At 41.9% G+C, this 24,595-nt stretch overlaps 3 protein-coding genes across 3 annotated transcripts in view; all 3 read left to right on the forward strand.

The window, feature by feature from the left end:
- The window catches only part of LOC121189968 (rho-related GTP-binding protein RhoA-C-like), a 30,367-nt gene extending 17,672 nt beyond the window's left edge, over window positions 1-12,695 (forward strand). The window contains exon 6 of the transcript XR_005894914.1: window positions 12,638-12,695. The gene's annotated coding sequence lies outside the window, so the exon portion shown is untranslated. The remainder of the gene's footprint in view (window positions 1-12,637) is intronic.
- On the forward strand, window positions 490-9,169 carry tktb (transketolase b). Its single transcript, XM_041050052.1, has 14 exons — window positions 490-751; window positions 3,022-3,139; window positions 3,372-3,485; window positions 3,594-3,691; window positions 4,735-4,926; window positions 5,361-5,488; window positions 5,583-5,779; window positions 6,085-6,249; window positions 6,665-6,821; window positions 6,907-7,037; window positions 7,144-7,227; window positions 7,355-7,451; window positions 7,631-7,750; window positions 8,166-9,169. Exons 1-14 carry the CDS (start codon window positions 645-647, stop codon window positions 8,336-8,338), a joined length of 1,881 nt encoding a protein of 626 aa, XP_040905986.1. The 5' UTR covers window positions 490-644; the 3' UTR covers window positions 8,339-9,169.
- si:dkey-32e6.6 (extracellular matrix protein 2) lies at window positions 12,423-22,855 on the forward strand. The gene is made up of 7 exons (XM_041050276.1): window positions 12,423-12,637; window positions 13,048-13,163; window positions 14,898-15,030; window positions 15,116-15,273; window positions 15,471-15,610; window positions 21,055-21,381; window positions 22,402-22,855. The coding sequence occupies exons 1-7, from the start codon at window positions 12,583-12,585 to the stop codon at window positions 22,577-22,579; spliced, it is 1,107 nt and encodes a 368-aa protein (XP_040906210.1). The 5' UTR covers window positions 12,423-12,582; the 3' UTR covers window positions 22,580-22,855.
- The last annotated feature ends 1,740 nt before the right edge of the window (window positions 22,856-24,595 follow it).

Raw genomic sequence — 24,595 nt, forward strand, 5'->3', positions numbered from 1 at the left:
ATAAGTAGAGAGTATGCACACTGAATCAGATAACACAGTTGTGTCTGACTAATAGTTATATCTTGAGTTATCAGTGACATTTCCACACCACATCATCATACTGTTGCCACAACCAGGAAGTCATCCTCCCACATCACTGAAAAGATTCCACATTTTATTAAGACTTCAAAGTGGTCGGTGGAATTTCTGTCCTTGTATTCCCCAATAATTTCACATCAAACTCATATAATTAGCTACAGGTCTCCACACTGTGGTTAGTTTTACTGATCATTTTGATTAATTCCTGTATGTGTAGTCCATTCTCTTGTTGCTGATATATTTGTAATTTTATCATTAAATAGGAAATAAGAATAAAATTAACGGATATGTTAAACTTTCATGACCTGGAAGGAATGTATGAAAGCACCAACTTGCCCCACTACTATTCCTCCAATGATTGGATTAGGTGGGAGTGGCTGTTAGAGCAGACATAAGTCGCCCCTCTCACTGTGGTTCCTCCTCCTCCTCGGTCGTACTCACACCGGGCAGATAGCAACGGCGTGGCGCAGCGACGAACCTCTGTCACCGGGAAGCGGCTGTGTGTCTGAAATAACCGAAATTAACTTCTCACGCGGACGCGGCGTTCAATAAATAATCCAGCAACCATGTCTAGTTACCACAAACCCGATGAGAAAACTCTGCAGGGGCTGAAAGATATCGCCAATAAGCTCAGGATCCACTCCATCAATGCTACATGCGCCTCCAACTCTGGGTAAGTTATTAAAAGTTACTCATGTTAGCTGTAAATATGAAAAAAAAAACCCCACAAGGCTACAAACGAGGACATGTGCGTGCTGTAAGGGTTCTGTAGCTAACGCACGCTTCACCTGTGGGGCCTGGCTGCACGTGCTGCAAGATTATCCTCACGCGGTGCACAGCGTAGCCACAGCAGACAGCTAGCAAGTAATTATACACACAGTTTTACTAACGTTTTAAACTAAAGTTTACTCGTGAGTTACAGTTGTGTGAGTCTGCAGTTCGGGCTAAAACTAGCATTAGCTAACAGTTAGTGGGTGTTTTTTTTTTTTCAGACGTTGACAATTGAAAGCGAATGACAGCCTCTGTATCGATAGACGAATAGAGTACAGTCAGTGCAATTCAGCTCAAGAATTTATTCTTAATTATAACGGGTACTTGCAAAGTCACCCGATGAGACTGATATTAGCACTGGCCTGCTTTTACTTGCTAGCAAGAAATCACATGATCATGCGAAGAGAAAGGATGACTCTCGTGGTCAATTTGACGCTTCAGTTTTTAAAGTTGCAGCTGCATCCTCCATTGCCAGAAACATACACAAGTGCACGCTTTCTGTGATTGCCTCAAGGAAATCTGCGTCAGGTATGATAACCACAAAAATGACTAGTCAAAAGGGCACCTGTGGTGTTGCTTCATCCGGAAAGTTAAGAGTTCCCAGAAGCTTTGTTGCAACCTGACGCTTCCCTCTTCACTGTAGGGAATGTCACTGTAGGTTGAAGCGGGAATAGCATTAGTTTGCGGCGTTTCCTTGTTTAAGGGTGCAGCTTTATCGCATCTGTCATCTAAAGGTTGTTCTGGCTGTACTTTGCCTTCATTGTCTTCTGTCAGGATTGCCATACAGTCTATACATCTGTCAACCCATCCAAAACTACAACTACAATTTACTTAGCAAACATCACAAATGCCTGTAATTGGGCTAATGAGTTCAGGATGTCTCTCAATTAACACTGGTTAGCTGTCACATGTACAGTCAGGCTTATCTGTTAGATTTGTGTGGGGAGGACAGTTTTTGACTAAAACATTTTTCTTTGCATATTCTTATGGAGTTAAGTAAGACAACCATTTATGTTTTGTTATATGTAGCATGTTTCAGTCACCTGGCCAGGTACAAAGCCATTTTTAGAAGTACCTGTATTTCAATTGTCCACATAAATACCAGCACAGTGTTTCACTATGTTTGCACCCTCCCAAGTTAATCCGGTATTGCGTAATTTGCGCCTTAGGACATAACTGCAACAACCCAAAAGAAAAGGTTTGTTGACAAACCTGTTTTTATCACTTCCTTATATTATATGAGTAAATAGTTGAGTTGCATCCTAACTGTCCAGACTGTGAGGCCTCTACAAACGTTGATAACACATGTCTCTGTTAACAAAGGAGATCTCTGAGTTTTGACACCATACACATCATCACATGTTGTTCCTCATTATTTAACAGATATGTAACATTACACTTGGAGTACCTGATTGCTTTTGTAATGGCTTTTGTGAGTTTCATTCAGTTTATTTCTCAGCAGGTCATCTCTCAACAAAAGGACAAGGGGTAAATGAATGGAGCTCTGGGTTCTTTTTTTTTTTCTTTTTATAGTAGAATTTAACAGTGCCTGTGTTCTAAGTTTTGAATATGATAACTTGTTGCCAGCATGGTTGAAATTATGCCATTTGTAACTTAACCCACACAGGGAAGCTGAGATGCTGTTGGGTAACATGGGATTTCTAAACATGTCGATTACAATAGTTGGACCACTGTTGTGCAGCAACTAACAGTTTCACAAGTTTGCTTATCTTTATTTTTTTTATCTTTTTTTTTTTTAAGTGCTCTGAAGTGTGATAATATAACTGAGGTGATAATGTTACAAATTAACAATCTATTGACATATTGACAAGCGATATTCCTAATCCTTAAAGGTGGAAGGCTGTCTTCTAAAGCATCATTGTTTTGTCATATCGAGAGTTTGGAAGTTTGCATCAAGCTCTTGTGGAATGACTGGATTGATTTTTGTACTGAAGTGTCTTATTGACTAACTAAAACCACATGGTTTTGATGAGTTGTAACAGGTTATCTTTAATCTGAAGTGTAAGGATTCCTGAACATAGCAACACATGCATGTATGTGCATGGAGCGTGAATTTTCTTTTTGCATGGTGGCATTATTACTGTAGTCATCCTCTAATGAGCTGTTTTTTTTTTTTTTTTTTTCTCTCGCTCTCTCTCTCTCTCTCCTCAGGCACCCCACATCATGCTGCAGTGCAGCAGAGCTCATGTCTGTGCTCTTCTTCCACACCATGCGCTATAAAACAGATGACCCTCGCAATCAGTGTAACGACCGCTTTGTGCTCTCAAAGGTTGGCATAAATGACTTTGTTTGAGAGAGAGAGAGAGAGAGAGAGAGAGAGAGAGAGAGAGAGAGAGAGAGAGAGAGAGAGAGAGTGAGAGTGAGAGTGAGAGTGAGAGTGAGAGTGAGAGTGAGAGTGAGAGTGAGAGTGAGAGTGAGAGTGAGAGTGCAGTTGGTCAGCATGCATTAGATTTGGTAACACCTGTGTCTTTTAAAAATGTTTTTGTTTTTCTTGGCTCTAGGGTCATGCTGCACCTGTCCTGTATGCTGCCTGGGTGGAGGCAGGTTTTGTGAAGGAGTCTGATATCCTCAACCTGCGCAAGATTGACTCTGACCTGGAGGGGCATCCCACACCAGTAAGTGAAGAGTCCTGAATTCCCTTTTGGTTTTCATGTTTCCTTGGAGATAACAAAGAATATGGCATACCTTTCACTCTATAAAAAGTATACTTTTTTCCCCTCCAGAAACTCGATTTTGTTGATGTGGCAACAGGATCTCTGGGACAGGGTCTTGGGGCTGCCTGTGGGATGGCGTACACTGGCAAAAATTTTGATAAATCCAGGTGAGTATGTTCCAAAAACTATGGATTTGTGAAGAGGTTGAAAGACTTCATTTATTCATTAAAAAATGGTATATGGCGATTGAAACATCTTTTTTTTTTTTAAATAGTGCATGAAGTTTAAAGTAGATTAGCTAAGGGCAGGAGTTTTCTGTATTACAATTAGACTGTTTCTGTAGATGAGAAACGTTGTATTCTGAGTTGTCGACTCAGCATTGTCTCAACAAGAGTATTGTTTAACAAGAGTGTAATGCCTTAACTGGTGGCTGGGGAACTGCTTTGCTAAAGTGGTTCCTGATGCACCATAATCTCTTAACTGGATAAATCTGTAGTAGTGTAGTTGTAATTGTGTTAAGTCACTCCCTGGCAGGAGGGTGCAGCAGGGCCAGTTAAGGTGTTTGCACTCCACTCAATATGGAGTCCCTACCCTCCTATGGCCCTGTTCATACCTGGTATCAACATGCATTTTAGGTGATCCAATCACAAGTGGACACATTTGTGTACACACATCTAACAGAATGTGGGCGTATGCTGCCCAGACTGCCGCTAAATATGGTCTCAGCAATCGGATCTCTACTCACACCTGTAATTAGAGCTGTCCACATGAGATTGGATCACCCAAGACATATTTAAATGCCAGGTATGAACAGGGCCTATGAGTTACTATAAGATGCTTCAATCTAACTGCAATTGAATATCATCTTCAACATTAATTCTGCTGTTGATTCTAAGGAAAACTATCACCCAATAGTCTTTGATTCACATGTGAATCTAGGGTAGTTTATATCTGTCAAGCTTCACATAGACACATTTATTTATTTTGTTTTTTAACAAATCAATTATTTAGAGGATTGTCTTTGACCTTAAAATAAATGCTTTCTAGTAATTGCAGAGGGGCAAGCTACTTGCATCAGGTGTCAGGATTCTGTAAGGCAATGGGATGCAATAGTCAACTGTCAACATAAGAGGAAAAGAGAAAGTTGTGCTTCATTGTTTGGAGAATAACACCAATATTGCCATTTTCCCCTTTCTGCATTGTGTCGTAGTTACCGTGTTTACTGCATGCTGGGTGATGGAGAGTGTTCAGAGGGCTCAGTGTGGGAGGCTATGGCCTTTGCCTCCTACTACCAGCTGGACAACTTGGTGGCTATCCTGGATGTCAATAGGCTTGGTCAGAGTGAGCCTGCACCCCTGAAGCACGACATGGAGACCTACCGCAAACGCTGTGAAGCCTTTGGGTCAGTACGAATGCCAACTTTCCACTGATCCTCTTGTATCTAGTTTCCTAGGATATTGGATATGCCTTGGTGCACATCAACCTTTGAAATGTCTCCAGATACACTATTGAATTGATACATCATTATATTATATTTTATTATATTATATTTTTGCATTTTGATAATCAGGAATTACGATACACCAGTTTCAAAATCTTTTGGCTCTTGGGTTGAAATTCTTTTGGCCACTTCTTGCACATCCCCTTTTCACATGCTTGATGGACTTTCTTTACCCTCCTTTGAAATGTTGACCTTTCTATTCTGTCTCTGCTTCCCTTTGCTCTGTTAATAAGTTTGATGCTTAACGTGTTCAAACGATAATACAGCCCTGTGTTTTGGGTTAATATTTGTTGCAAAGTGTGGCATGCTGTTAAAATTGAGCCATGTTTGTGTAGGTGGAACACGTATGTTGTGGATGGACATGATGTGGAGGAGCTGTGCAAAGCTTTCTGGCAGGCTCAGCAGGTCAAGGGCAAACCCACGTGCATTGTCGCCAAGACATTCAAGGGCAAAGGACTCAAAAGTAAATGATGTTTTTATATGGTAAATATTATTTACTTATTTACTTTTCTTGAATTTTTCAGAATTTGATTGTCTTGTTCTTCTCTTGACTGTAGATATTGAGGATCTTGAAAACTGGCATGGAAAGCCCATCCCTAAAGACCTAGTGGGTGACCTCCTGAAAGACCTGCAGGCTCAGATCCAGGTCCCCAACAAGACCCTCTGCCCTGAACTGCCCAATGATGACACAGCACCTGCGGACCTTAGCCCCATCTCTCTGCCCTCACCCCCAGCCTACAAAAAGGGAGACAAGGTACTTTTATTTGTCACTTGTGGTCCTTAATGCAGGCTAGTGTAAGTAGATATTTATTTATTTATTTATTTATTTATTTATTTTGTAAGGGACACTAAAATAAAACCTCATCAGTCAATGAATTGTGAGTAGCGTGAAGGTCAGCGATAACAGCATTTTACCATAAGTTGGCTTGGCTTGTTGGCTTAGTGGGTGGAGGCCTTACCTAACACTGATACCAGCGCCTGAGATAATTTTTCAGCCTACATGTATTAATGACCTTTTTAATCTGTCAATACTTACGTATTTCCTTTTGGTCTTGTCAGATGGCATCAAGGCGAGCATATGGTGTAGCTCTGGCCAAGCTGGGCCAGGCCAGCCAGAGAGTGGTGGCTCTTGATGGAGATACCAAAAACTCCACCTTCTCAGAGACCTTCAAGAAGGCCTTCCCTGAACGCTACATTGAGTGTTTCATCGCTGAACAAAATATGGTACACAATATTTTATTTCCCTCTGGATGATTTAAATACTCTTGATAATGTCTTCTGATATGTAGTTGAGACACAAGCATATGTTGTTTCATAGAGTTCTTGCAAATCTGCATCATTTTCAAAAACAGTTGGAGTCAGTTTGTATAGAAGTCAAACGATTGACTCTGGCTTGTTGAGTTTCATAACAGTTATGAAAGACAGATATATCTGACTCACTGTACCCACTTCACTAGTGTAATCTGCTCCAAATTAGTCTAATCTGTTACTATTCATTCTCAAGCCTAATAATCTCAGCCTCTTAGTGCTTCTTGTCACCTGTGACCAGTTTATGTGAGCCTCCCCACTTAGACTTTTGCTTAATCACATTGACTGTCTTTAAGACTAACCGGTTTTACTAATGTCTTTGTTGCTGCAGGTAGGAGTAGCCATTGGCTGTGCCACCCGTGACCGCACGGTCGCATTTGCCAGTACATTTGCTGCCTTCCTCTCTAGAGCCTATGACCAAATTCGTATGGGAGCCATCTCTCAGACAAATGTCAACTTGGTTGGGTCCCACTGTGGAGTCTCTATCGGTAAGTTGTCTTCTGAAGCTCCACTAGTGTGCTGTTTGGCGGAGTTGGGTGTTTCCCTGTCCCTGATTATTGTTTTCCCCTTCAGGTGAGGATGGTCCTTCCCAGATGGCCCTAGAGGACTTGGCCATGTTCCGTGCCATCCCAACATGTACTGTGTTTTACCCCAGTGATGCAGTGTCCACAGAGAGGGCTGTTGAGCTAGCAGCCAACACAAAGGTTCGTAGGCCACCTCATGATAAAGCTTGTCCATTAAGTGGTCTTTCCAGTGATGACAGAGCAACGTTCTTATTTTATGTTGTGACACATCACTCTGTATTTTCAGGGTATCTGTTTCATTCGTACTAGTAGACCAGATACTGCAGTCATCTACTCTCCAGATGAGAAGTTTGAAGTGGGTGTAGCCAAGGTAACGATCAGTACCGTGATTTTATGCACATTGATCCTTGTACACAAAGTAGCTCTTGGCAACAGAAAAGAGATGTGAATGGACACCAGGGGAACTGACACAAAAATACATTTCTGTCCTTCACCAGGTGGTGCGCCAGTCTGACAACGATCAGGTGACAGTGATCGGAGCTGGGGTTACTCTGCATGAGGCTCTTGCTGCTGCTGACATGCTGGCCAGTGAAGGTAAACTCACATTGCCCCCTAGTGGATAGATGTTGGAATTAGTCTGATGCAAACATCTCAAAACCTCCATCTACAGTTCCAGTCTTTAAGTTGGGGAATGGGGGTCATCAGCTACTCAGTTAACTAATGTGGCCTAATAAGAATCTCTAATGCAATAATTTCTTAATGAATTCCTCTAGGAAAGAACATTAGAGTCATTGACCCATTCACCATCAAGCCCCTGGATGCCTCTACCATTCTGGCCAGTGCCAGAGCCACAGGAGGACAGATCATCACCGTCGAGGACCACTACAAGGAGGGTGGGTTGTTGTCTGTTTTTATGCTTGTGTTTGTGTGTGTGTGTTTGTGTGTTTGTGTGTGTGTGTGTGTGTGTGTGTGTGTGTGTGTGTGTGTGTGTGTGTGTGTGTGTGTGTGTGTGTGTGTGACTATGACTATGATTGCAAACACTTTTAGTGGTACTTGTTGCTCCCCCCCTCCACCCCCACCCCCAGTCTGAATGGCAGTGAGATTTTGAGAAAAGATTGGTAGAGGGGTCTTGACCAGAGATTTTTCTTGAGCTTCCTGTGTCTAATAAAACTGTATCATCATTTCATCTCTTGGTGATTTGAACTAACTGGCTCCTGCTTTGCTGTGCTAGTAAGACATCACTCATATCGCCACACTTATGTACTGATACGTTGCCCGACTCTTTGATGGTCTCTCTCCTCTGTCCAGGTGGTCTCGGTGAAGCAGTTCTGTCTGCAGTGGGCACAGAGCCCGGCATTGTTGTGACCCGGCTGGCAGTGTCCGGTGTTCCCCGCAGCGGAAAGCCCCAAGAGCTGCTCGACATGTTTGGCATCAGTGCCAAGCACATCGCTAAGGCCGTGCGTCAGACCTTTGCAAACTAAGGACTGCACCTGATCTCTCACTTGTTGCTCTGTTGAGTCACAACCAACTTTTCGCCTAACTTGCAGCTCCCTGGCATGATCACGTGAAGAGCTTTTAACTTCTCTGTGTTCAAGTGCCATCTTGTGGCTTTGGCTCTGGCTCAAGTTCAGTGTGCTAACATTGTATTATTACTATCACAGCTCAAGAGAGATGGGGGATAAGAGTGCAGTGTGATCAAAGCCGGTAGTGTTGATAATATTCCCTCCATATATACCCTCTAGAAATCTCTTCCCAGATGGGTCCTGTTCTTTCTGTGATGACATTCCTTTCTTCTATCCTGCATCTTATTTTCAAATGTCTTGGAAGTGGTTCAGGCAAAAGCGTCACTGAATACTGTAAATGTGGTGGTAAATGTTGACAGTCACATTCAAAAACTCCTGTCTTACCAGCAACCCGTCCACATTCCTATCCCATGTGAACTGTCAGGCCACGACTTTTGTTGCATTCCAACCATCATTTTTCCTTATACCTGACATCCTTGTCTCACGTCCTCTCACTTGGCTGACATGGCTATCTCTTTCTAAGAAGCGCTGTTACTGTTTGTTGCAAATCTAACATACTAGTTTAATTTTGTAGTTGTAGTTTCAGGCGCAGTCTTTAATGTGTGAGCTGCGGTAGAGAACTATTAAAGACCAAGTGTGTGTGAAAAGTCTAACCAGCTTAGTTATGAACGGTTGGAACATTCCTCTCATGATTCCTGGCCACATGGGCACCACACAATGTTACTGGCATTCCAGGTCACCTGTCATCCTGTTATTGCTGTGATGTGCTGAATTAAAATTAATTAACCTAATGCCACTTTTTGTCATTTTTGGTTTGTTAGCCACAGCTGTACCATCTACATCCAGACTAAAATATCTCAACCTTTTTGTGGATTGCTGTGAAATTGTATAGACATCAATGGTACCCCAGAGGATAAACCCTAAAAGCTTGTTGGTCTCCTAACTTTTCCTCTAGCACCACCATAAGGGTTGACATTTTTGCTCCTTTGTGAAATGTCTTGACAATTCTTGTTGCAGTTTCCAACAACATTTGGTGCAAACATTCATGTTCTTCTCAGGATGTATTGTAATTACTCTGATGATCCCCTAATCTACTGCTATGGTCAAGTCAAAATTTCAGTTTGTCCAGTTTGGTTTATGACCTAATACTTGTGTTTAGCGGTAGTTAGCAAGCATGTTAAGAAACTAATCGAAGACGGTGCACGTGGTAAACAACCCTGCTATGCATCAATATGTTAGCATACTGATGTTAGTGTTTAGCTCAAAGCACCATTGTGCCTAAGTACATCTCACAGATCTGCTACCATGGCTCTGGATGTTCAGTCTTGATTTAGTTTTACTGAACGTTTTTCTACGTGTGGCTTTTACAAGTGAGTGTCCATCGATATTACAGAGCTGGTGGTGGTTTGCCTGTCTATTCTGAGTGAGAAAACAAGGTAGTAAAGTTGTGGTGAGATGGCAGAAAACGTACAATAGCTCACTTGAGGGATGGATGAAAAAAAAAAATGTGCATTGTGTCTTAAACCAGTAACTGTCACCAGGGAAGTTGGTTATGTGTTTATGTTGGCACTCTTTGACTGTTGTACCGTTCTCTGCAGTGGAAATTGTTAATCCAGGGTGTTGTCAGACTGAGGTTAAGGAAGGGGTTGAATGTGGTCAGTGGATTACTGCATGTTCCTGTCAAGATTTGAATGAATATTCCTTGGACGACATCACTGTTTACCTTGGAAGATCACATTAGGACCCGAGTGTTTCAGTGTTTACTGTTAAGTTGTCCAGTGTGCCATTTGGAATATGTCTGGGTTCTACTTTCGTCTCTGTCTCATCAGCTGACCTCCATTTACAGTAAAGCAAAACCCTACATAAGTGATGCATAATTTTGCTGTCCTTTTCAAACAGCTGATGCTGTAAATTAATCTTGTCACTTACAGAACTGATTGTCTTGGATATAACAACATCCAATACACATTTCAACAGATTTAGTGTGTGCATGTGGAGTTACTGAGCAAATAAAGAGGGGCTGTCAGCAGCTTTCAGCCCACAGTGAAAATTCCAGTTTGGCTCAACACTCAGCCAGTGGCACCTGCTTGGCTTGGCTCTGAGTGTGAGGATGCCCACACTCCAGTGTATGTCTATAGTGTATATGTACAGAATGTAAAGCTCATTGTTCATTTCTCAGAGGTCGTGTTGGTTTTCATGCACAGATGCTACTGGAGCTTAGCCAAAGCAGGTTGACTCCGACCTGAACTGTCTACCGACCCCGTCTTTTGTTGGAAAAGGTCCAAGATCAGCAGACACTACTTGAATCACAGTCTGATTCAGTCAGGAGGAAAAAAAAAATACCCACAAAACTGACAGTGGATCACAAATTCATGTGTCAAACCACATTTCCAACTAGAATCTATCACAGGTGTATGAAAATGTATTGTGTTCCAGTTTCTATCTTTTGCTCCCTGTCCATCTCTTATCTCCTCTACAAACCTCTGTCTTTCCACCGAGTGTTAGCAGACAGTTATGAAAAGGAGAGGCGACAAGGAGGAGCAGGGCGGGTCTGTGTATTTCATGGTACGTTGAACGAGGGCCCTTATTAACAATGTGAGAGTTTATTTTTTTCTTTACCTCTCAGCCTCCGAGATATTCCTTCCCATCCTCTCACTCTTTCCTCATTTCTGCTTTCACTCAGAGAAGGGGGCAGGTGCAATACGTTTTAGTACTGCTTTAGGCTGAGTCACGACAGAGAAAGTTTTTACTCCCAGTGTTTATGGTCTGAAATTCTAGAGTTTTCCATCTTCTTTTGTAAACTGTCACATTGACTGTTACTTGTTTCCTTTGGCGTATTCATCTGCACTTTTTGTGGATTTACGTCTTCCTCGCTTCAGGCTTGAAGTTCTGAAAGTTTTGGACATTTTGATTTTAGTACGCATCCAGTAATGGAGACACCAAGGACGTGGATCGTGTTCCTTTGTCTGAGTGGCACAGTTTTATCAGGACTAAGCTTAAACTCTTGGCATGACGCTGATGCATACTTTGAAACTTCTATTGAGGTACCTGAATTTGAAACTGCAGCTATTCTTCCACCAGGAAATGATACAGCAGTGGCTTTGTTAGATACACATGTTTCAAGTGTAACCCTCCCTGCTGGTAAGTTATTCTTTTTGTCTGCATGCTCTTGGATAAAAAAAAAGTTTTAGTAACTGAAATTCTCTTAAGGTATTCAGCTCATACTTCAGCTTGAAGAACAAGTTTTTTGATTTGTCCGTAATTACTTTTTTCTTTTCCTTTTCTACTCTGTTTGGTGTCATTTCTGTGAAGAGGAAAGTGAGGACGAGCATCTCCAAAGGGAGGCAGAAGATGAGATGGAGCAGCAAAGAGTTGATTTCAGAAAGCTTGAGGCTGGTAGAAGAAGGAGGGGTGCCTGGGGGAGGAGGAAACACGCAGCTACAGTGGAAGCCAATGCATATAGAATAGTATGACTAGACAATCACTGAAATCCACTGTGTGAATACAGAACAATTTCTTAACATCTCAACATTAACTTTTCACCCATGTCATATTCTAGTCTAAGACTGTGTTTGCACTGTGCACTGATTTATTCCTTGTCTTGGCATTTTCGTGCTCACTGTAGGCAGGGTTGGGACGACCCCTGATGGGCTGGAGGAAGCGTGGGAGAGGAGAGGACGGATCCAGCGGTCTCATGGCTGTACTGAGGGATCTTCATGCTGAGAAGAAGAGGCTGATGAATCAAGAGAAAGAACAGGAGGAGGAGGAGGAAGAAGAAGAAGAGGAGGATGATGATGATGACGATGACGATGACGATGACGATGATGATGACGAAGACGACGACGATGATGACGATGACGATGATGAAGAAGAGGAAGAGGAGGTTGTTTTTTTTTGGGGGGGGGGGGGGGGGGGGGGGACCATAGTTATTTTCAAGTTATTTGAACCACGTAGTTGAATTAATAAAAGTAAAAATTTTCTGTCATGTGATTCTTTTTTATTTTCTGTGTCAGGAAGAGGAAGAAGAGGAGGGGGAGGAGGAGGAAGAAGAAGAAGAGGAAGAAGAGGAAGAAGAGGAAGAAGAGGAAGAAGAGGCAACTGAGGCTCCGAGCAATCAAACAGAAACGCACAGCAACTTTACAGAGTCTTCCCTCGGCGAGTGTCAGACTGCTGACAGAGAAATCAGCTGCAGGGGCATCGGCATGACTCACCTGCCAATCATTCACAACCTGGAGGCCACAAAGCTGGACATGGCAGGTGTGTGTGTGTGTGTGTGTGTGTGTGTGTGTGTGTGTGTGTGTGTGTGTGTGTGTGTGTGTGTGTGTGTGTGTGTGTGTGTGTGTGTGTGTGTGTGTGTGTGTGTGTTATTTAGGATTAGCTTAAACACTATTAGTGAATTATTAAGTGTTGCTTTGCCTCCAACAAAGTTCACTGACTGATTATATTATTTGCATGAATGTCAAAACAAAAGTTTCACCACAGATATCTCAACATGACATGACCTCTGAGTCAAGTAAAGTTCAAGTGTACTCCCCTGTTACATTCCTGTCAAAAGACTTTACAAGGCATATTATAGACTTCCACACACCACTCATAAAACATATATGGTATATGATGTTTTATGCGTGGTGTGTGATTTATGTGATTTATGTAATTTATCTTTAAAGAGAACAACATCAGAAGCCTCACACCACAAGCTTTCTCCGGCCTGCCGAACCTTGACACACTGGACCTCAGCAAAAACAAACTGGACGATGAGTCATTCAGCCAGAACCCCCTGTCTGTGAGTAACACTGCTCTGTGGTGCATATCTCATGCTCATGTGGTGCAGCTGTCTGCAACATCATGGTCAGTTGAGGACTTAGCTGCAAATACATCACACTTATAAAGCTGTATTCTGTATACTTAAGTATGTGTAAATTTACAACTCTCAACCTCTTTAGAGTTCTGTTAAGGGATGTCTGTTCTTGCTTTAAAACACTTCAGTGTTACATGGTGCATGTGCCATGATACAAAGTCACAAGGGCACATGGTGTTATTGATGCATTGCACCCTGAACCAGGTCCATCCAAAATCATCTGAACTGCAGAACTGCTGCAACGCTAGCAGTGCAAAACCTGTAGTTCCAGTTCAGCCTGCTCTTCCTGCAGTAAATTTGTTTACAACTGTACAACTGTTATTTTTGTTGTTGTTTTTTTTTTATTTCTGCTCTTTGTGTGTGTTTGGGTATTTTATATTTTACATCTTGTGTGTGTGTAATGTTAAAGTACGCATATTTTCTGACAAATACTGAGTGTCATTGCGTGTCTGGTCTCCTCCACAACCGGTGAGAGAAGCAGGGGGTCCTAGCCTGACTTTATTTGTCCAAAAAAGAAAAAAACAAACAGAAGAGTCAGAGCCCAAAGGAAAATAAACAACAAATAAGAATTTGCAAGTTACATTTACCAAGTTCCTCATTGTTAGTGCAACAAATTTGAATTGTGATGGCGTGGTTGAAATCAGTAAACACTTTGGCTCACTTGGTGGTGAAGTGCCTGAAACACTTTATGTTACACTAAAGAAAGACAGAAAGAATTGTGTTTCTATTAGATTGATTGTTAAATATCCACTGTAAGTTAGAGTGCCACAATAACGTTAATAATGTTACAACAACCATTTTCGCCATTAGCTGTTCAGTGTTACTGCAAGTATAAAACCTCACCACAGATGGTGGAACTGGTCTTAACTGCCCCTGCTATTATCATCCTCTCCTATAGGTGGTATAGGTTAATGTGTCTTGAACTGATCTGGTATTGACATGACAAGCTTCTTCTTGTGGAGAATCTGCAGCCTGCTACTTGTGAATGAGTGAATTTATGAGATACAAGACAGTTTTAAAAGTTACTTTGCATCTAATTAAAATAAAAAGCAGACTACATCCTGTGTGATTACAGTAATAAAAGAGCACTGAAATTGCATTAACTAATCCTTTCTAAGAATAACCTCTGGTCTAACCTCTAAATGACCACAGGCCAAACACAGATCCTGACCACACTGAGGCAGCCTACCACACTCTGACCAATCATTACACACCACCATCGACATACTCTCACAGTATTGGCTGGATAAACCTGTTGGAAAACAGCTGCAGCCAATGATGTGGAGAATAAAAGGAAATTATTTTTAGAGATAGATTTTTTTTTTTCTTCAATTTCTTCTCCCATCCCAGTAATGACAGAGGACTGATGGCCTGGCTAGAGGGATACTGCAAAAGATGCAGTCCACTGCTTTTACTTGACACACACCAACCACAGCAGCTTCCACTGAGGAGCCACACAGAGTGGCTTTACTAAAAATACAACATGATAGATGACATGGAGAAGATGCACTGATTTGACATTTTCTCATTTGGTGTATTTCTGTAAACTGTGATTGTGTCCTGCCTGGCAAGTCGGGATGGAAAATTATGGATTTTGAGAGAAGTATCCATTTTGTGTGGTTTACCTCCGGCCCGTGCTTTTTACTGTGTGTCCTGTAGAATTTGACCTCTCTGAAGAAACTGAACCTAGATGGCAACCAGCTTACCAGGATCCCGGCACTGCCACCATCTCTCGAGGAGCTCAGGATTAACAACAACAAGCTTAGTACACTCACCCCTTACTGTTTCAAAGGTAGGAGTCATGTCAGTGTACATCAAGGAGAGAAAAAAGGTACTGTGTCAAAATAAAGATAATGATATTTATTATTCCTTTTTAGGTCTGATGAACCTGTTGAATCTGGAGTTGGAGGAGAATACTCTTCATGAGGGCAGCGTGTCACCTCTAGCCTTCAGACCTCTGGAAGGGCTTCTGAACCTCCAGTTGGACAACAACCACTTCCGTTCCATCCCTCTGGGCCTGCCTCCCTCTCTTCAGGTGCTTTGTTAGAACTTTACTGAAACCTGTGAGGAAAATCCTCCTCCTTAAAATGTTAGGATCAGCCACAGGACTCATCTAGGACCTAGAATTGTACTCAGGGTAACTTCAGAAAGCCAGATACTGACACGAAGACAAGAGCTATGCTGCCTTGATGCCCCGAATCAGAACTCTGTTTGTGTCTTTTTTCCATGTAGGAGCTGGAAATGAACAAAAATCTCATTGAGGAGGTGCCAGAAAAGGCGCTGAGGGGCTGTGTCCATCTAAGAGTCCTAGACCTGAATCACAACCTGCTGCATGAGCAGGGCATTGGTAGCCACGCCTGGACCCATCTCAAGTATGTCCATGCATGCATCCATCATGAGCCTTTCACTGAAAAAAAAGTTCTGCAGTCCCTGTATCAGCCACTAGAGGGTAGACTGATGTTGTTTTGGAATCTGAAAACTTTTAGTTATCGTTCTTGATATTGAAGTGGTTATCATTTCATGGTTGTGGCACTTAAAAGGTCTGAAATAGCACATTTCCATCAAAAGCAGATAGATCTTCTGCTTGATCAGATTATTATTTCAATTATTGATATCAATATCTGGGGCTCACACTGTGACTCACAAGCAGTCATGCATGTAAACACACTCCCACACAATCCAGATCAGCACTTTTAACTCCTTTAGCATGTGTGGCAACATTATCAGTATCTTTGGCTGACATTCAGACTAGCATACACAAACATGGACATTCTTCTTCTCTTTTCTTCTTCTTTCTCTCTCACGCACACACACACACACACACACATACTCAAATACACAAACAGTCACAGAAGTTATGACAGCTGACCCTGTGTACTTAGATGAGCAGACGTGTGAAGGAGAGCTTGAGGGCAATGGTGCGCCTGTATGTATGTGTTTGCGTAAGTCTCAATGTGTCTAGTTGGTGTGTGTGTGTGTTGTTTAAATATAGTGGATTCCAGTGGGTTTTTCTTTGCTCCCTGGGATCCTTGTGAACCACAGTGGGAGCTTCAGGGGAAAAAGCAAAAGAGAAAATGCAAAAGAGCGAATGAAAGACAGGAATGTGCAACTGGGGAGACTATGGATTGTACTATTGAAGTTGGAAAATATAAAGTTGGGAGAATATTTTCAGGGGAAATTTGACTGAAGAGATCTTGTCGTCTCAGAAGGAAAACCCAAACCTTGTACAAGAGTGGACAGAGCCTTCATTTGAATTCTGACTCGAGTATATTTAACGCCTGACACTTGACCTCATTAGTGGTGAGAGCAGCAGCATTCCCATTGACACTGCAGTCTTATTGGTTCAGCTCTGCAAAGAACAGAGAGCGAACAAAATTCAACTATACCTGAACACCACTGACACCTGCAAGGGAAGATACCTTAAGGGGCAGAGGTCATTAGTGAGACTCGAGTGACATAATACCTCTCAGTAGGTGGATTGTGTGTTTTTCTGCAGATAATGATTAAATCCACATTGAAATATACTCGTGAGGAAAAACAGACAGAAAGCAACATAACAAAAAGTAAATTGCCCAATGATAAAATAAACTGCAGTGTGCTGGTTCTGGTTAGTGGAGCGCCTCACTTCCATGTCACATGGAGTCAGTGTTATTGCTGCCTCGTGCTGGGGTTTAGGGATTGGAGGTATGAGTGGGGGATATTGGAGGTTACAGGGAGCTGGGGAGTGTAGCTTGGACGTGAGATCTGTCTCACACCAGACCAGGCTGACAGCCAGCATCTTACCTCATTACGTAGCTTGTTAATAGTGTTCATTTAAGCTATGATCACTTTGTGTGTTATAACCTCTGAATTTAGCTAAGAAATGTTGATTTTCTGTTTCTCATAACCATATTTTTTGTATTCAGTAAACATATCCCAGCTCTGTCTTTAGTTTGTGTCCCTCAGGGTGTGTTTACAATTGCTGCCAATGTGAGGACATCATGCAAATATACACACATGCTTTACAACTGGTGGTGGAATCTAACTGAGCATATTTTCCTCATTTGATGTACTAAAGCACATGTACTTGGGCTCTTGTACTGTACTTCACGTGAGTATTACCTCTATATAGTACTCTGCTACATTTCAGAGGCATTATTTGTACTTTTTACTCAACTACAGCTCTAGTTACAAGTTACTTTGTATACTTAGATTTTACATGTGAAGATCTGAACTTATTTGAGTTTAAATATGAAATATGAAAACAATAACATGTAGCTTATTGCTATAGGTTGAACTGACAGTATAAGGGGTTAATCTCAGCTCCATTTCAACCAGCTACTACAACAAGTAAAATGTTTCTTACACATTAAAGCATCAGAAATAATGATTAAATAATAAAGTATGTAGTAATATAACTCCCATTAGGGTCATTTTTTGCATAATATGTGTGAGTATTTTCAAAGTACTTCAAGTGTATTTTGCTGATAAGACTTATGTATTTAAGTGAAATTTTTGAAAGCCTGACTTTTATTTGTCATTTTGTCCATGTTTAGTGTTTACACAGGTACACGTGTGTTATGTAACATGCATCTGCAGTAGCACACAATTAATGCTGTTGTACTACGAGCCATGTTGCCTCTCCTTAGGGGCACAACTTGCAGCTTCCGTTGTTAGACACACAGATGCACTTATTTAAAAAAAAAAACCACACACAGATACACACACACCTGCTTGCCATCTTCTCCTGGCTCTTTATGAACCTGTCAGCTCATATAACAATCTTAAATCTGCTTCCATATCTGCTCTTCCTCAGGTCGCTCAAAACAGTGATCACATCAGAGCTGCCAGCCAACAGACCTGACTCTTAACACATGTTCACTGACAGAACCAGAGCATGTTTTAAATTACTTTCACTGATTAAAGCTACATAAACATAAGTAATTCCAAAAGTCCAAAATAATAATATTTTATGGGTAATATGTTTTCAGTTACAGTTTTTAAATTTGTGCCATCAAGCTTTTTTATTGGGAAAATGATTGCAATCTGGATTTCTCTGCATGTTCTGTAGCTTAACATAATAGCCTTATAAATGTGTCATTAACTTCAATAACCGGTTTAATATCCAGTAAAACTACGCTGGCAGTATTAACCAAAAACCTAAGTGACACATAAATGGCGTGTTATTTTGTTTGATTTCATGTTTAAACAGAAAGCAATTTTGTGCTGATTGAATTAAATATATATATTTTCCATTTGCTTTTCATTAGTTATGTCATTTTGACAGAGAGGCTGTAGTTGGTGAGGATCTCTGTTTAGATTTATCATTGCTGCGGGCTCAGGCTCAGGCCGCCTGCGTGGAGGTGCAGGTTCAGTGATTGTCTTTTATCTTCCGACCGGTTCAAATTGGTTTTGTAATAAGCTTACATAAATGGGAAAACAAGCACACATACACACACCACTGCACAAAAACACACCAACTATATGCTAAAGCATCGCACTCATGTCAAGTGAAAACCTCTGACTTTAATTTAAGTGATCTTTGGTTCACGTTTAAAGGTTTCCTGTTTGGTTACAAGCACATTATATTGGGAGTGGCAGCCTTTTCAGTCTGACACCGCAGTATGTACACTAGAAAGGCATACATATACTCACAGTAGATGAACAGTGTACACTAAGTACTGCCTCAGTAAATTATTAAAGTCATATTCAGTATTTAAATGAATCCAAATGTGCCTCAATCTGTATTCAACAGATGTGACAAACAGCCTAAAATACTTCCAGATATCAGCCTATGCTAATAAATTCAGTGCACACACAGAAGCCTGCACCAAATGACACGATATATCTGTAGCTGTGCTCTGCCATCCATCAGACTGTTTTTAAAGTCAAGTCTTGGTCTGTTGCCTGCCCGGCCTGGCTACATTACCTATCCTGGTGAGGTTTCCAACGAGTGTAAGCCAGCTTGTGTAGTGCTAGCACGGTGGGCTCGGCACAGATGGAGCTGTATTGTACTTGTGCTTCTGTATCTACGCGTGTTTAGAAGAATGAGACAAATGGCTCCGTGTGCTGGTTCCCATTAGAACCCTACACCCAGAGGATGAGCAGACCATCAGCTTGATTACTGCTGGCCATGCTTTGTGCAAAAACATGGACACACACACACATTCATGTACACAAAAATCTTTGGTTTTGTGTAATTGGAGTTTGCCTCTCTATAAATATTTTAGAAATGAAGTAATTAATCTTGAAAAGAGAGTGTGTGGAGGCATGTGTGAGCCTATTTGTTTTAATATATGTAGAGTATTGTGAAATAGCATTTGAAAATTCATTTGTTTCTGTTTGTACACACATGTCCTGGGTGCATCTTTGTGTCTACAAGCATGTTTATTCATCTGTGTATGAGCTAGTCTTTCTTCCTCACATCATGTTCCACGAACAGGGACGTGCATGTGCGTTGGCGTGTGCGTCTCTGTGTAGGTGCCAGTAGGTGGGAGTGTGGAGGGTGGAGGACTCTGAGAAGAGAGGAGTGTGTGTCCCTCTGCTCATTAATACCATGTGGAGCTCTAAGCAGCAGTGGACTGCCGCTGAGCTTCCTGGCAAAGATTTAGAATACAAATCAACAGCACACAACTGGTCTAAACTGGTACTGAGAATGGATGCAGCAATAAATTTGAGGGTCGAGACACAGAAACACATTTCGACAGCAATCCTTAACTGCCACAGTGCGTATAGGTTAAACAAAAGGCCTGCTGAGCGTTCAGTGAGTGTTGGCTTGTGCGTTTTGAGTTAAATCTGTCATTCTGCTCATTCCCCTGTGTCAGTAAAACATTTATGGTTGTACTGATGTGATGTTTTATGACACCTCTGTTAAGCCGAGAAGCATATAACTAACCTCAGGTTTCCTGAAGCCCACACTGTTTGACCAAACTGAAGGAGGAGAGACTAACTCTATAAGAATATCTTCTCCTGTGATACTGACAACTGATCAGAAATGTCTTAATGGACTAACGGTTTGATTGATTTAAGGATTTCAACCCTGTGTCATTGTCTCACATCATCTGTCTCATGGAAAAAACACCGGTGATGAATGTGACCTGGGAGTTGTAAAGGGAGGAAAGTAAATGCTGAGGTCTGACTGGATGTCACTTTTACAAGTAGCAGAAAAACTGAGGTACTGAACATCAGTCAGTCAGATGCCAATCCAAGCGTCTCCCACATCCAAAACCCTCCACTCTCTCTTCCTCTGTCATTGGTCCTCATTTTACTTCATAGTGTGGTCATTGGTTGGCCATGTGAGGATGTTCTGAGCTCATTGGGTCTTCAGTGTGGTCTGTGAGTGGCGGAAGAACAGGAAATGAGGTTCCTCTCCTGCTGTGAGCTGTGCTGTAAACTCACAACAGCTGTGTGGGATCTTCCAACAAAAACACTGAACCCTTGTACTGTATCTTCGCTTCAGACCCCTGAGATCTGGTCCTCCCTCTATGGCCGTTCATTCCTTTTCCCTCAAACCAAACATTTGCATACCCCTTATCGGCCACTCCACCACAAATTCCAATCTGCCATGCTCCCTTACAATGCAACCCCCCAGGCCCTATTATTTTTTTCCCTGCTGCTGCCCATGTCTCCCCTGCAGCTTAGACTTCCACACTGCACCCCTGCCTCCCTATATCCCTACCAGTGCCATGCAGGAGTCCAGAAACTAAGAGCATAAGGTACTGCAGTGAAAAGCCTTGGGATCAGAGTGGAAGCCACTGGCAGGGTTAAAAATTTCTTCTTATATGTATCTATCATCCAACTGAGATTCATGATTCTTCTGTGTGTTTCTTCTCCTCAGGTCCCTGGAAGCCTTGGACCTGTCCTACAACCAGTTCACCTCCGTCCCAATAAATTTGCCTCGTCCTCTCCGTAAACTGGCCCTCCAACACAACCACATCAGTCACATCCCCGCTTTCACATTCCGTCACCTGCGGCCTGGCCTACAGTCCCTACACCTATCCCACAATGCCTTGAGCAATGAGGGTATAGAGCAGTTCTCTTTTGTTGGAACATACCGCTCGCTGGGTGAGCTCCTTTTGAACAGCAATCATCTGGGAGGGGTCCCTGGCTGCGTTCGACAGTTTAAGAACCTGCAGGTGCTGAGACTAGACAACAACCAGATCAGGTAGAATCACACTTACCACGAAGTCAGTTTTTTTTTTTTAGGAGTGAAATGTGATTTTCAAAATGCAAGGATAAACTCAGTGTTTACTGGCTTGTTACCCAATCCTCTTCTAACACCATTAGCTCTGTTAGTTCTGCTCCTTTTGTAAATTACTCTAAGGGGTTTGGCAAAGGACCAAAGAAGGATACGGTATTCAGTGTCTCATACAAATGAATTTAATCAAACCAACATTGCAACAGTCCTTATCAGCATAAAGATGAAGATAGTAACTTTTGTTCTCACAACAATTTCTTATTACCCTGTGAACTGTACCAGACACTGTTTCCCCTTTGATCTAACACAGCAACACTACTGACCAAAGCAACAATTACGATGTACTTGACTTTGTGTTTGTTATTGTGGTCAAAAGCTAAACTCAATGAATGTACTTCAAAGAAAAAAAACCTGGCAAAAGTCAGTTGGCGTTCGGCTGCAGAGAAGTGTAAGAAGGTTGATTTTCTCGCTTGGTTCACAAAATTTCCTGAAGTGATGTAAGAACCAGTTTTAAAGTGAAGCTTGAATGAAAGTGGAAAGTGGAATTGCATCCAGTCACAATACCTGCTTTGTCAAGATACTCAGGAAATCCTGTATCATATATTTAAAAAAATTTATAATTCTGCTAAAAGCTGCACTGAGAGATGAATAATGGACAACACCATTTCAAAGACACATGTGTGTTGCACTTACACAACTTCGTCCACTTTTGGGGCAACCAACAAATTGCGATTGCAATTGTGCTCGGAAGGTGCAGAATTCAAACACATTATACACACACACACACACACACACAAAACTGGTTCTTCACTACCTTCTATTTTTTCAAATCAGTTAAGCTATTTAATTTCTAAATTTAATTTTTAATTTATTCCATGTACCCTGTGGCAAGTGAAGAAGTGCCCCTGGTTGGGAGTCACTGAGATATAGAATTCAGTATGCAGTGTATCTGAATGTAAGTGTTGTTGTTTTATGTTGTGGTTTCAGGCTGGTGAGGAAGTGGGGAGTGTGCCACCCCCGTAACTCTGGCTCTACCTTGGCTTCGGTCCACTTGGAAAATAATCTGCTGGAGGTAGAGAAGATTCCCCAAAATGCCTTCTCCTGTCTGACTGATGCCCAGGGGCTGGTCCTCTATCCACAGCAGGGGTACACTTATGACCAATAGGTCACATAGATATAAAAACAAAAAAACACACACGTGCAACATCATAACGTACAACTGCACAAATCTCTCTGGTGGTTTCCTGTGTCCTTCCTTTACCGCTCGTCTCATTTGTGCGTCATTATAATCATCTGGAAATAGCTTTATCATGTAGTTTTCTTAGTCAGCCAGAGCTTTCATTTTAACATCACCAAACCCATCTTTTTCTTTCACATCTCATCTTTGATTTGGAAAATGATTGTAATGTTTTGGTGGGTATTAAAGCCAATGTGTAATTTAGACGGTAATGGAACTGATTATTATATAAAATGGTCCTGGGTGTGTAAAAGGATCGTGCATTACAGTGGAATCCGGATCTGCTCAAAATACAGGTTTAACTTTTTCATTCTTTTCATTAAAGTATGTGATACTTTGAGAATATGTTGACTGAAAAGGATTAACCCATGTCTCTAGTCTGAGTCTGCGGTGCTCACAGGACTTACAGGAGGAGCCTTTGTTCATGGGGAGTGGAAATGAAACGGGTGTTTGGATGTGCTCAGGGAAATGTAGGGACTGCAGGATGGGGGTCCCTGAGAGAAAGTGAAAATGTCTGGTGACACAGTGTGAACTTAAGGAGCCCATTAGGAAGGAAAACATAAACACGGTGCAGGTTCTTGATCACCAGATGAGCTCCAACATAAACATCTACCTCCAGCCGCTCAGTAAAAATGTGTAGGGTCACCACAACTGTGAGCGGGCCCCAGTCAGAGCCTCCAAACATGTAGAGGTAACATCACTCACTATAGGATTGTGTACAGTAATTGGGGTTCAAGTATGTGTGCGTGAGAGGAGTGGGGCAGCCCATTACTTGGGCTAGCAGCAGGGGAATCAGGAAAAAGGTGATGAACGTGTTAGGGCAGAGTGGAGCTAGGGGACAAACAACAAGCTGGCTTTTAAGGAACAATACAGCGGTTGTTCTCAGAAAGTCTCTAAGCTGATCGGTGAAAGATGAGACGAGTAGCAGTTCATGTCTAGTTGAGTCCAATAAGACGTGGCTTGAAGACAGAGAGAAAATGAGATTTAAAACAGAGAGAGAGGGTAAAGGGAGGAAGGCAGAGAGCTGGAACAGGTTCAGAGCTCTTTTCCCATTTGGGAAAGAAAGCCACTGGAGTTCTGGTGCCCTGCCAGCCTTATTGACGAAGCGACTTCCCAGATCTCAATGTTCTCTCTGTCTCTTTAACTCTCTGTGCATCTATCTCCAATCTCGTATCTCAGTGTTCATCTTTCCTGCTGTTTGTCCCTGCACCAATTTTTTTCTGTCTCAGCATATCCATGATCTTGGACCCTTTAGAGATGCTTTGAGCTCTGTGATGTGAGTGAGAGTCTTGCCCACATCAGTTGTGTGTTAGTTTCCCTGAAAGCAGTCATGATGAGAACATAACAGAGCCACAGGAAAAACAACAAACCCTGTTGCACCCTCTGTTATTGTTTTCTCAGAGACAACAACTCCATTGAAGTCTTTATTTCCTTTTATTCCTCTCATCTCGTGTTAACATCCATAACTCATTTGAGGAACATGAATTGAACGTGACATGTAGACAGCTTGATTCACATTGTAGTCAGCTCCTTTACACCAGCTCCTGCCGCAACAAAAACGATATGTGTATTTGCAGTCTCACTCAGAAAAAACAGCAAACTAAATATTTTATGAGAGCTGATGCAAGCGCAGGCAATTCGGCAGTTCAGCGCTGAAGTCTCTATAATTTGTTAACCAACTTTGTATCAATTGGAGTAATGCACATAAATGATAAAATGTTGAGTCGTGCTCAGTGTATGAAGTTGTAATGTTACAGGCTGTGCACTTGCTGTGTTGAGGAGCTGGCTCCACGTACAAGGTTTCAACAGAGGCTTGTGTTTCTGTGGCACTGAATGAAGAGCAGAGGGTCCCCCGCAGATGCTAGAGTTACAAACACACTCAGGAAGAGAGGAGGGAGAAAGGCTGAGGCAGAGCAAAACAGATGGTTAATAAGAGAGACAATA

Source organism: Toxotes jaculatrix, chromosome 2 (assembly GCF_017976425.1).
Source record: "Toxotes jaculatrix isolate fToxJac2 chromosome 2, fToxJac2.pri, whole genome shotgun sequence".
Classification (NCBI taxonomy): Eukaryota; Metazoa; Chordata; class Actinopteri; family Toxotidae; genus Toxotes; species Toxotes jaculatrix.

Bases quoted from the DNA above. Each gene is read 5' to 3' on its own strand.
- tktb (XM_041050052.1), top strand. From the start codon at position 645: ATGTCTAGTTACCACAAACCCGATGAGAAAACTCTGCAGGGGCTGAAA. The intron at 752-3,021 runs GTAAGTTATTAA...CTCTCTCCTCAG, and splicing joins ACATGCGCCTCCAACTCTGG to GCACCCCACATCATGCTGCA. The intron at 5,489-5,582 runs GTAAATGATGTT...TCTTGACTGTAG, and splicing joins CAAGGGCAAAGGACTCAAAA to ATATTGAGGATCTTGAAAAC.
- si:dkey-32e6.6 (XM_041050276.1), top strand. From the start codon at position 12,583: ATGACTCACCTGCCAATCATTCACAACCTGGAGGCCACAAAGCTGGAC. The intron at 12,638-13,047 runs GTGTGTGTGTGT...TTATCTTTAAAG, and splicing joins CACAAAGCTGGACATGGCAG to AGAACAACATCAGAAGCCTC. The intron at 15,031-15,115 runs GTAGGAGTCATG...ATTCCTTTTTAG, and splicing joins CACCCCTTACTGTTTCAAAG to GTCTGATGAACCTGTTGAAT.